Raw genomic sequence first — 13,126 nt, 5'->3', positions numbered from 1 at the left:
ATATGGCAAAACAACTGCAGCAGGCAGCTAGTCTTAAAGTGAAGATTGAAGTAAATTATACTTCTCAGAGGTCAAATGAAGGGAATTACATTGGAAATAATGTAACTAATTAACAACAATTCAGATGTAAACCAGAAGTTATCTTTCAAGAGCTTTACAGATTATAAAATGTTCTACATGAAGCATACCTTACATGTTGGAAGAAAAAAATATAAAAACCTCTTACTAAAAATACATTCGCTAGTGGTTTCTGCTTTATTGGCAGTCTTGAATTCAGATAATTCGTTTTAATCGATTGAACATGTTTTAAAGCATTGTCCTGTTACATGTCATCCTTTACTGTTTAGAAACAGATGAGTTGTAAATTAACATTGTTAATAATTGTAAAAGCTGAGGAGATTTTTTCTCTTCTTATTTTTTCATTTTCATTCTTTTTCTCTTCTTCTTAACCACAGTGAGTCAGTATATGTGAAAAACATGGCAAGAAATAATAAAAATATTTGCAGTCTCTAAAGATACACATCATGGGAAATCACATGATGTGTTTGATCTGCAAATGTCTCCCAGTAACGCTGCCTATGCAGATTAAAAAAAAGAAAGAAAGAGAAAAAGAAAGAAAGAAAAAAGAGATTGTAGGATGAGAGAGAGGATGGTTTGGTGGAACGGCTAATTCCAACATAATGTCACCTATGCAACGAACCCCTGCGGCCATGCAAAAATCAATATTCAATACTTTACCATAGTATGTGAGTGGCAGTATAAAAAGCAAATACATAAAGTTTCATAAAGACACACACACACACACACACACACACGATTCAAACACATCAAAATGATTGTGTTACAGGCTGGTTGACTGTTTGGAGCTCACATAATAAGCACCCTTAACCTAATAGTAGATGTAATTAGGCCATGTTGGTATTCCTGACATCAAATATTTTGGAGGTCTCGAATGGGGAATGGGGAATGGGGAAAGGGCATGCTGAAGCTCGAGGAAAAAATTTGCCAAACATAATCATAACATAGCTGTCAGGCTACAGATTTAGTAATGTTAGACAATCACATCAATGTTGCACTAATGCTGGATTAAGACTGACAGGAGGCTTGTGAAGGCAGTATTTTCCAGTTAATACATATAATACTTCACATTTGCAGGTAAAACTTTTTGTGAATGTGAAACATTCGGGTGGAGCCACGACTCCTGGATCTTCCATTCGGGCCCCAGTCCCGGAGACTCTGCAAGTCATAATATAGACATGGAGGCCCAAAACACAACGTCAGATTCTGAACGTGGACCTCTGAATGAGAGAAGTCTGAGTGTTTCAGAAAGCTGAACAACGGCCACTTCATAAATAAAACAGGTACATCACCAGGTATCATTTACTGCATACCAAACGAGTGCACAACACATGGGTGAGAAGCTCCTGTACACACACAAGAACATACCTCAGCTCTGCCCATCTCCATTGCATATACCTTTTACCACACTGGTGTTAACAAACTCCAGTAACGCTCTCATGCCTGATGCTGATCTCTCCCAGCATGAAACAGTGCCCTGGATTACGCTATTTGGCCCCCAGCCCAGCTCCGGACATCTCTGGATCGATGCTCGGAAAACAACTCATATTAATTTAACATAACACTCATCTCCAGTCCCCAGTGAAACAACTTCTACCAGACAGATTTTCAGCTAATACTGCTCCCCTCATGGCCTTCTGACTTCATAATCTCACTGTACATCAGCAGTATGCTGTTTAAGTCTTTCAAAACGTTCAATTTTTTTGTTTTACTCTGAAGGGACAGGGAAAGTTAGAACGATAAGAGCATCAGGATAACAAATGGAGGCCCACGTCGTTCACAGCCCATAAATCTCATTCCTCCCCAGCGCTCACGATCCTCAGATCACCACCAGTGACACGGCAGTCATGGAAAGTGAGTCCATATTCATTTAGTTTAACTGCAGAACCATAGTGCCGCTCTGGCCTTCTTAATTATGCAAATCAAATGTCAGAATTGTCATAATTCCACCTCTTGTATGAAAGCTGTGCCAGAAAATTGCGCTTTCATTTCCTGAGCTCCTGTATGATGTATTTCTTTCACTCTTCCTTAGGCAGGAACACATAAGCATCACTCATTGGGATACTTATCCTGTCATCCGGTGTGCTAAGATATTCAACTTCCTATTATTAAACACACACATACACAGAGGAAAATCTGCTGTTCAGAATTATCCTTTTAATCAGATGCTTTCTGTATAAGGGCACTTATAGGTCTCTCTCTCAGGCTAAATTCACAAGAGATAATCTGACCCACATATTTAAAAACAGGAACAATTTCTTATAAGCCCAACAATACCTTTCACTCAGACAATACTACTGCCTCTACAATTACTGTTGTGAGGAATGCACTGAAACAAATGTGTTAAAAGCAACATGCATTAAAACACCAACATCCGAAAGTATATATATAACATGTATGTATGTATATAACAGCCTGGAACTGTGTATTGACAACATGCTATACGTGGCTTATTTCAGCTTGTGAAATTTAAGCATTTCATGTTTTAAGAGATAGATTCACTTAATCAGCTTTCTGCATGTGATCCTAGTGAAAGATCTTAAATGTACATCTAATGTGTGCCAATCTACTCCAGTGTTTTAGGTAAAGAGAATAAAAAAACAATGGGAGCCACTACAGCAGCAATGACAAGGTCTACAGCCCCTCCCCCCACAAAAGCATCCCTCTTTCTCTCTCTCTCTCTCTCTCTCTCTCTCTCTCTTTTCCTTTGTCTGTATCGGTGTTGCCCTCGTTCTGCAGATTAAGGACAATGCGAGCAGGGTATTCCTATTTCATTGTTTTCATTGTCAATAAATCGCACGTTCTCTAATGCCCACTCGACAGGTTTAACTAACTTGACACAATTAGGAGGTGGAACACTTCTCACGACGGAGGGGAATTAAAAGAAAACAAAAATAATAAAAAGAGAGCTACCTTTAAAAATCAAAGACGAAGCTAGGTTTGTATAAGCTCTGAAGGAGCTGGGTAAATTAATTAAAATCATATCATGTTTTCTAGGATACTACTGAGACAATTATTCATCACATTTATTTTTGTTGTTGTTGTTGTTTTCCCTTTGTGTGACACTTTTTCAGAAAAGGCAGTACATCCATATGCATGAGACACACAGACCAGCAAAGCCTGCTTGTGTGTGAAGAATAGCATAAATGATTTACAGGAAACTGCTGCGGTGGCTAGAAGTATATTTTTCACAGCTCAAAAGTCGCAGAAACACCCCTTAACCCACACAGAGGAAGAAGCAAGTTTGCTTCTGAAACCCAGCTGCAGCTGTGGAGAATGGCTACCCAAGGAGAGGGAGACATAAAAATGTATGAGCTGCTCTTCAATTGTTAACTCATTAATTTGTATTGTGGGGCAGTCAATGTAAGTACCACCTGACCGTGCCCTGGTGGGATTTTATTGTCTTTTGCTCCTGCTGCCTCTGCTGCTTGTGTTTCTGTTGCACATTGTTCTCCACGAAAGAGAGGGAAAGTAGAAGGTGCGGCCTTGGACTCTCTTAGGAAGAACTTTTCCGCCTTAATCTTTCCCATGTTTCATAACACATAACGTTTCATAACATTCCCAAACTGTCTGGCCCCAGCCACCCCCTAATATGGCCAGTGTTAATTTGGCAATTGACAGATTAGCTGTGAATAGTTTGGTGGGTGTTTTGTTTAGTTTAGTTTTTTTTTCCAAACTGCCTGAAGCCCACTCCAACAATAAACAGCTTTGCTCGCACAATCGCCACACAATGGGGCACATTTGGCGATGTGAATAAGCATAACGGCACTCTATACAATCTACCCATTGTGTCAACCAGAAATAAAATCTCAATGTAAAGCCACGCGGTGTGTTTTGGTTGTGGAGAAACACTATAATGCGGAGGGAACAAGGGGGCAGCCAGCCAGATTAATCAGAGCAGATTCTCAGATTCTGCACCCAAGCTCCAGTCCTGTACTTTATAATAGGAATCACATGTATTTACTCTAAACTTAGTAGATAACTAGATTTGCCGGTCGAGGTGGATTATCACTCTGCTTTCTCGTCTGAAGGAAATGCATCCAGAATATATGATCATTGCATTTTAATTTGATTTGCCTCCAACTGTAGAGTGATAAGCATGTTCTCATCACAGAACTGCATTAATAAACCACCATTAATAAAATAATTCTCCCCATGTGTTGTTATGTCCTTCTTCGGGCTTGGAGTTAATATGCACTTCTTTTGCTTCTATTAAATGAAAAGTGAAATGCCCTCCTGGTAAGACAGCATGTACTGGCAAAATACAGGCACAATCTCCGTAATGGAGAAGGCTGAAATGACTGTCCTTACATGACTCTGAAGTGTTCGGAGTCAGCTAGCCCCCTCATCAACACAAAATCTTACTCTGGGATGAAAAGACTTCCAATGCAAAGCTCAGCAACACAGAACTCCTGATTCCTCCGACTGTTCCACCTTCGGCCAAGGGCTTTATTGGTTATGCTTTACCATCCTAAGTACACAAGATGAGTCTTCTGGCTGGAGACAAACATTTCAACACAGCATTGTAGACACATTGATCAAGTCTAAATCCCAAAGCTTGAGGAACAAATCTTTTTCAAATATTACGAGGTAAAACAAGGGTTTCTTGGACTACCCAGTGCATCAAGACGTGTCTGCTGAAAGCGGAGAAACAAACACCAGGGAAGAAAAGAAAAGAAACTATGATTATCAATACTGTGGAAATCTTGTGCGCTATTAAATAACCTGAAGATTCAAGTCATTTGTGTGACAAGGACATTTCACCCCAAAACACCTTCACTGGTGCATACCATAGTGCATTGATTTCTGTATCAAAACAATTATTTATTCAATTGCACAGCTGAATTACCTCCAGTAAGTTTATAGGCAGTAAATTAATAAACGCATGGCAGAAAACAACATGCTTTTTACTATGCCGCATATGATCAATTCTTATCAATTCTTATAAGTCATATCTTATCATACCTATGCATAATGCAGTGAAACAAGACAGGAGGTGACATGAAAGGCCTCTGGCAGCTCTGCACACCTGACTTGAAGTTGCCCATCATGGCCCACATTCTGAGAAAGTGGAAACGTGCTGTGAGCCAACTGTCTGGTGTTTCCACAGCCCTCTTTTCCAGTCCTTCCCATTGCGTCACCCCAGTACCTCAATCTCCATCTTTGTTGATTGGATCATTAATAGGTTCAACCGCATTATTAGGGAGCGAGTGTGAGGCTGGCACAGAGATTGGCTGCCATTGTAGCCCCAACCAATCAGAACTCACGGTTGATGCTAAAGCAGATTGAGGACATTTCCACGGAGCGTATTCAAAAAAATTCTGACAGCATGGAGAGACAATTATTCTTGTCATGAGACTGCGTTTGCTGTTACGAAGGCTGAGATCTGGCATTCGGGATGGAACCTTTCTGTTTTTAGCAGAGCGAGGAAATAAAAAAACATCCTTAGGCGGACGCCGACTTTAGCATTTGGGTTGACGGTACGCTGTGATTTCACATCAAGGCTTTTTGTTGTGTTTGTTATTGCTGCTAAACTGGAATATCATACAGTCTCCTTCAAGTCATTAGCAAGAGAACGGCCTTTGATACAGAAATCAAAATCTCTTATGTCTCATTAGCACCAATCTTTTTGAAAAGACGACAATGAAAAAAAAAACACAAAGTAACGGAGCATAAAATAAACTGCAGAGGAATTTAAATTACCCACCCAGAAAGTATTATTAAAACATGTCTCTTGTTTCACATCTCTGTGACAAAGAGCATGATCGCATATTACATCTTGGTGCAGATGGTTTTGTGTCACCATCTCCTAGTGCCTCTCAATGTTCCAGAAATAAAATAACCACTGCATACAGACACTTATTTTTTCCCCAGCAGACTAACCTGTTTTAAAATATCAAGCACACTGCAATACCCTGAACACCTTCTTGCAGCAGCACACTCACGCACAACTAATTGGCACAGGAGGGCATTAAACCCAGGGATGAGCTAACCTCCAATCCACTGTTACAGATTACATCATAGAGTGAGGAGTCACTACCAGTTGAGACGCAGCACAATGCAATGCGCACGGGAGCTCCGCCCCACTGCTTCCACCGTGAGGGGAAAGGGGGGGTGGGGGGGCACACATGAAATGGAACTTGTCCTCCAAACAACACCGAGCCAGGTCCCCCCATATTCTGCAGTCCTCTACTTGAATGGGTGAAAAACCCTTTCAGAGGGAGGGGGGAGGGGGGGACCCTTTTCAGCAAGGGCAATCTCAGTTCCCTCCTTTTTCTCAGGCACTCTATGGGACTCCTTCAGAGCTTATACAATGCAAATCCAGGCTGGTTTCAATTCACAAAGTGATTAATATGCAAAGACAGCAGTCTTTATTTGACAGCGACGTAGAAAAAAAAAAGAACCACCCACTGGCCTCTTCAACGGCTGGTCTTTTCGGGGGGGGGTTCTCTCTTTTTCTTTTTTTTTATGAGTGGGTAGTTCAGTGGAAGTGGGAAAAGAAGTGGAACACAGACGTCAGTTTTGCAGGATGATGCAAAGACACAGGGTCTAAGTTAGGAAGAGCAAAAATTCCTGTGTGAAGAACAGCTTGTATTGATAATGTAACTTTTTGGTTCCATGTGAAACAAAAATTACTTTATCTGAAGGACAAGACCACAGCAATGCAACCATATGGAAAAGTATCCCAAGACCTTAAGATAACCTTGAGCTGTTATACAATCCAGAATGCATTGTGAAAATCTACAGGCTTTGAAAAGAAACATGTTGTCTTGTTTGTCTTTCGTATTTCAATGACCTGCCAATAGGTCTCACTTGAAATGGCATGAACTTTTTGAGGTTCTTGTGGAGATTGGATGAAAGCAACAAATAGTTTTGACATTATTCTTACGCATGTTTTATTTGAATGTATTTGTCTGATGCCATTATACAATGCATCGCACTCTGAAAATCACAACTGTATATATCAATTAACTTAATCATAACAACAATAAAAACCCTGAAGCAGGATTCACTGATTATCTAACAGAGGCTGTTGTTGAAAACTCTGACATGAGAAAGAGACAGTCACTTGCATTTCAACAAGACGCCAATATAGTAAGATGTAAGATGACGAAAACATCAGTCAGTTTAATGTCCAGAGGTAAAACAGTTACATAAGATACTGACTTCATGTGTCACATTAATTATTCTGATTATGCTTCAAATATCTACTGCAAAGGAATTGCACAGTATGACATCTTGCATTTTAAGAAATGAAGAGAGTCACCCCAGAGACTAAAACAATGTTAAAGAAGAAAACATATTGAATCTTTTTCTTGCTCACCCTTTAAGTCTCATTACTTGAATTGTTGTGTTCACATTGGACAGAAAGTATTCAGATACAGCTGACTAATATATATACCATCATAGTTAGTTATTTTTTCAGGCAGGTCATCTGCACACCGTTAAAATATGTTTCCATAAAAGCAGGGTGGCAAAATATTGCTGGGGACAACATCCAATCTGAGCTCCATATTCTCTCATTAGAGAGTGGCAGGAGAGACCAGGATTCACAGATTTTCAACACAACCCCCCAAAAAATATATATTTGAGTGCAGAATTCTCAAAATAGATTACAAAGCTGCATTTGATTTTATTTCAGGGTTCTAATGTTTTCATTAATATTTTGTATCATGACACCATGCAGTAATGTATACAATTCAACCCTACAGAGAAAACAAACACAGCAGTAAAATAAGTGGATCAATAAACACACACTTTTCACTCAATTTGCTGTCCTTGTTGTAAGACGTAAGAATCAACTTGGGCCTTTAGTTTGTCCCTTCATTAGCTATTCTAAAAGAGCAGCAGGTCTGCAAAGCAATCATTCCATTTCTAGTGATTCCACCAAAAGAATACATGCAACTGAACTTAATTTACAAGTCGATGTGGATTACAATTTCAACAACTGGTTCAAAAGGAACTCTTAACCTAAATTCCATGAACAGCGAGCTCGTACGAGGTGAAATCGATTCTTATAAACGTAGCTGTCTTTGAACCAGAGAAAATCACATATTACTTCGCTGAATTGAATTCCAGCTCATCGGCAGGAGTGTCCTTTTAATGATTTTTAAAACACAAAGACTTATACCTCAAGAGAAGAAAATGTATGGGCATTTATTTATGTATTTATTTTGGGGACCAACCAGAAAATGGTGCATTATCAACTAACATGCACAGTGAGAAACACAGGATGAAACAATAAAGAGGTCAGGCTTCAATCCAGTGGGAAAACATTTCACTCTGCCAGCAAAGTGAACAGGAGCAGCAGTGTCCATGTTCACAGAGTGAAAAATGTTTTAATTATTCACTCCCTGGTACACCATTACTTGAACCAAAAAGAAAGGGAGAGAAAAGTAAAATGTAGCTGTTGTGAATATTATTTATAAACAGATTGAATGTCTTAACACTATTTTAGAGCTAGAGGGGTTGTGTTAACTGCTAGGGTATTTGCACACTTCAGAAATTAGATATATTTCTCACCTTCAAAACTGATATTGAAAATATGAGGCACAACATATGAAAAATGCAACATTCTGTCCTTTGCTGAAGTGCAGTGAAAACGAACCACCCTGCAGTCTGAGAGCCAGTTCACTTCACTATTAAGTTCACTGCCAATCATGCTCTGTGTACCTCATATGACAGGATAGTCAAGGATCCTGTGTAGAACAATTTGCTTATTATTTGTGTTCCCAAGAAATGCACTTTGTTATTAGTTGTATTTCCCCTCCCCCCCTCACTCTGTCCCATTCCCTTTTTCACTATCTATCTCTCACTATTTCAATTTCAGTCTTCCATTTTAATCCCAGTCTTGAACTTATTTTCAAAAGTTTAAATCACAGATGTTAGCGATCTTGGAACTGCTTATTTACTCCCAACCGTGGTCTCCTCGTGATCCTAGCCATCTCTTGAGTTCTGTTCAACCTACACTTTGATCACAGTCTGTTCAAGTCATGTGCCACACGTGACACAGATACTGACATATTCCTGGCAAACCACAGATGCTCTAAAGCATGATGCACGGCATAAGTGGTCAGGAGAAAAAAAATATTGTAAATTAAACTGTGGTGCACTTTCATGAAGGGAAGCATGTAGATATGCATGTTTGGGATTTTATCGTATGATAAACTAACATTATCAGTACAAGAGGTGACTCATTCAGCCAATCACTCAATCAGTCAGTTTCCGTTGATTTGGCTTGAAATTTCAAATTAATTCCTTAGCTTTTTAAAAATGTGTCACCATTGTTGTAATATTTGAGCATATATATATATATATATATATAGGCTTTACCAAAGTCCCAAGGCCTGGGAATCAGCCATAGTGAAACCAAGCCCCCACTCCCCCACCCCCAAGAACACAGTGAGAGGGAGATCAGGACCATTCTAATGTGCTACAAACAGCATGAAAATCCGCCATTTGGCTGGCTGTCACATACATCAAAAGGCAAGTATACTAATGAGCAGCTGCAACACAAACACAACAAGTCAACACTGGGCAAGACAGAGGGAGGCGTGATTGCACTGCTCCTCCTCCCTTCAATTTCCCGCTATAAGCATTGTTCTATATATCCAATTAAGCTTAGTAAAGATTAAAAAATTAATATATATATATAGAGAGAGAGATTACTGACTGCAAATTGCATGCACTTTTAGCAATAAATAGGTGAATGTCTGTTTGTCGGTCGGTTGTGCCTCCCCTTCTGCTCTCTATAGATGGATATCAGCAGGTGCCCTAACCCACGACTGTCCTACTATCTGTCAAGCAGGGCAATATCAGTCCCTCAGCGAGATCCCACAACAGCTTGTTTCTTGCTTTTACTGAATAAAAAAAAAAAAAGCCAATCTTAATGTAACGATATCTTGGACATAATCCAGCAAACAATTCAGCGATTCCGATTTGGACGCACGCCATGCTAATTGGATACTGGCAAGTCTTTAGCACTGTGGTATATATATACTGAAATATCTGTGACTTGTAACCATAAAGTGAATGCAATTATAATTAAGGTACCAATTACATAAATATCATGATTGCTTTGATATTTCTCTCATTTCTTCTGTTTGAGATCATGATTCGTAAATAGGTGCAAATGAATTCCAGAAAAAGCATAATTATTTGTGATAAGTTATGACAGTACAGTGTATGCATTTGGACATGCATTTGCCCCGACAACCCCACCTACAGTACAGGACGCAGATATCCACCTATCCTTCACACAATGAAATGTGCAAGTTGCAAACGTGTTTTCGTTTACATCGTTGTATTTTGTTCAACTATCTGTTTATTCTCGGTAATTGTTAATTTCGCTGCATGCAAATTAGATTGCCTGGTATTTGAACTGCGCATTTTTCAATGTGTGCACCCCCCCCCCACACACACACACACACACACACACATTTTCTGTCCCAAACCTCTTGTTTCCAGCCAATGTAACTCTATCCTGCTGCGGACAGACACAACACAGCACGCATGGCTTCTGCCCCATACGGAGTAGTTAAAAAAAAAATATCTAAAAATTGTAAAGCTTGTTTACGTCATTAAAAAGCTGTTTACTAACATCAACTTAGTCTAGACAACGCAGGGGAAAACATGCATCACATTGCTTATTGTGTGTTTGTGTCTTTGTTTAGCTAAACCGTAAATATGTATTAAATATAAAGAGAATGCAAAATAAACCCGGCAAACAAATGCACACATGCTTATTATAAATAAACTGCATAAGCATTCCAGGCTTAACACATGACAACCAATATCGAGTTAAATAACAAAGTAACCTGCATTGGTTATTCTTTCGGCTTTAGGAGTAAAAATGTTGCCTTGGTGGGGATAACAAGTAACGGATCATTCCCGCCCTGTTCCCTGTCCCCTGATTGGGTGCTATTGTGTTTCCACCAACTAGGACAACCCAGATCAAAGCCACCCCGTTATGTAATAAGACCACGTCTGTATGGATGATGTTTAATGGTCAAACCCTGCCTGTATCAAATACCTATAGTATTGATCCTAACCTGCCCGCGATGCGCATAGGTTTCTGTATACAGTGTATGAGTTTCTCCACCAGGCTGCAACCTTTGCTTTACAATCCCCCTTTCTGAGACGCCACATATGCAGACTATATATTCCATATACACATACAACATGAACAATGACATGGAGAATGGATGCTGTGGATCACAAAACCTTCCGCCAGACACCCTTTTGGTGCGTAAAACACTTGCTCTCCAACTAATGCAAATCACCAAAATGAAATCATCTTTATTAGGCTACGCATCTCCCGTTAGCCGGACACCCCTCTGCGTAGCAGGGTAGCAAGGACCGGACTTAAAGGAAAACACTTGAGCTAAACTGGACCTTGATACAAGAAACATGATGGAGAGGATGTAAAACGCATCTCTTTCCAAACTGGCCATCAAAGAAGCGTTTCCCCCTTGTATCATAAAGCAGATGTGCGTTCAATCCCAAATACAGTAGACTGCAAGAGCGCAGGCTAGGGCGATATAACGGGACTGGATTATGATCCGAGTTGCTAACCAAGTGCACAATGGAAATGGAAACAGGCTCGTCTTAGTGCAGAGCATGTACCCTGAGACACTGGGATCTGAGCTCAATCCACATACAGCAACAGGCTCAATCTGCCTGAACCCACCGACACATGCCCGCTATTATCAGCTGAAACTTCACAGATGGGGTTTCTTCTCATTATTTGGCGCATTTCATTTTACGAACAGGGGATGCTTTTAGCTCCTGTAGTGCCTGCAGTGCATGCCATGCTTTGGGTATTTCAGTAACTCTCTCTCTCACACACACACCAGCCAAATCCTTCTTAACACAGCAAAGCTCGTTGGCAAGAAGTGGTTTTATTTAACACTAGCTAGCTATGTTGCCCACCGGGACAGCGCCGCTAGAAAGAATGCATGTACAGCATATGAATTAAACTACACTACAAATAATAATAGCAACACCATATAGCCATCAAATGCATCCAGTACTGCTCAGATCACCAGGCAAGCATCATTTCAGTAAGTCACTGGTTTGCATCCAGCAGTAGACTCGATTCATTGGAATTACCGAGGACAGCTCCGGGCAGAATTGAAATAAATAAATACAAGCATTTCTGTATTTGCAATTAGGAACATGCAATTTAGGTGTGCAAGTGCACCTATGGTTTTATAATCTAACTTGCACTTGATGGGTATTTTCATGTCCTTTAATTATGAAAACTACTGTTAAAATAACAAATCTTACCTGCAGTGCCAAAGAAAAGCAATGCCCAGATGAGATCCCTGGTTTGAAGCATTGCAATCGCTAGATAAGTGATGTTTCTGGCTTTATAAAGGTATGTTCCTGGCAGAAGGTGCTGAAGATCTTGACCGTGGAGTTTTTTTCGTCAATTTCAATTTTTTTTATTTTCTATGTTTTATTTCTCAATATATATATATATTTTTCAGGCTGCTCCTTGGCTGTTTGGTGGGTACGCTCGCACGCTGCTCCCAGAATGAGTGACAAGAAGCAGCCTCAGCACACACAACACGGATTCATCCGCCTAGGCAAAATCATGCGCTCTCACTCCAGGGGGGTACAGGGTATGCCTCCACATGCTCGACAAATAGTGCGGAGAGACTTCTGCAGCTAAGTACATGGCTGGCTGCGGCTGCACCTCAGACACAGCAGATGGTGCATTTGGAAAATCCTGGCATGGATCTAGTACTTATTAGGAACCGGAATCATACTAAATAGCATCCCCCTTTCAGAACTTGTAAAAATACATACATACATACATACATACATGTAAATCACAACTCTGTTTTTTAAAACGAATGTCTAAATTAATTTAAGTAGTGTATTTCTGTTTGTAAGTTGCTTTGCCTATCAACTAAAAATGTTTCAACTAAAACAAATTCATTTAATTCATCAATTAACAAACATTTGTTTTTACGGGCAAGAGTGTAAATTCAGCCCTTTTCACAATAATCACTTACATCAAATAGCCTAGTGTTACAAAAAG

General features: G+C 39.9%; 1 protein-coding gene across 7 annotated transcripts in view; it reads right to left on the bottom strand.

Moving 5' to 3' along the window:
* The window catches only part of ncam1a (neural cell adhesion molecule 1a), a 226,591-nt gene extending 213,809 nt beyond the window's left edge, over positions 1-12,782 (bottom strand). For 2 of the 7 annotated variants that reach the window (XM_066708365.1, XM_066708374.1), the window contains exon 1: positions 12,367-12,782. In XM_066708365.1, the coding sequence (XP_066564462.1) occupies positions 12,367-12,418 (52 nt within the window). In that variant the 5' untranslated portion in view covers positions 12,419-12,782. The remainder of the gene's footprint in view (positions 1-12,366) is intronic. The other 5 variants (XM_066708383.1, XM_066708392.1, XM_066708401.1 and 2 more) reach the window with 5 other exon arrangements.
* Between the last annotated feature and the right edge of the window lie 344 nt (positions 12,783-13,126).

This window comes from Amia ocellicauda, chromosome 1 (genome assembly GCF_036373705.1).
Source record: "Amia ocellicauda isolate fAmiCal2 chromosome 1, fAmiCal2.hap1, whole genome shotgun sequence".
Taxonomy (NCBI): domain Eukaryota; kingdom Metazoa; phylum Chordata; class Actinopteri; order Amiiformes; family Amiidae; genus Amia; species Amia ocellicauda.
This window is presented reverse-complemented; position numbering and strand designations above follow the sequence as displayed.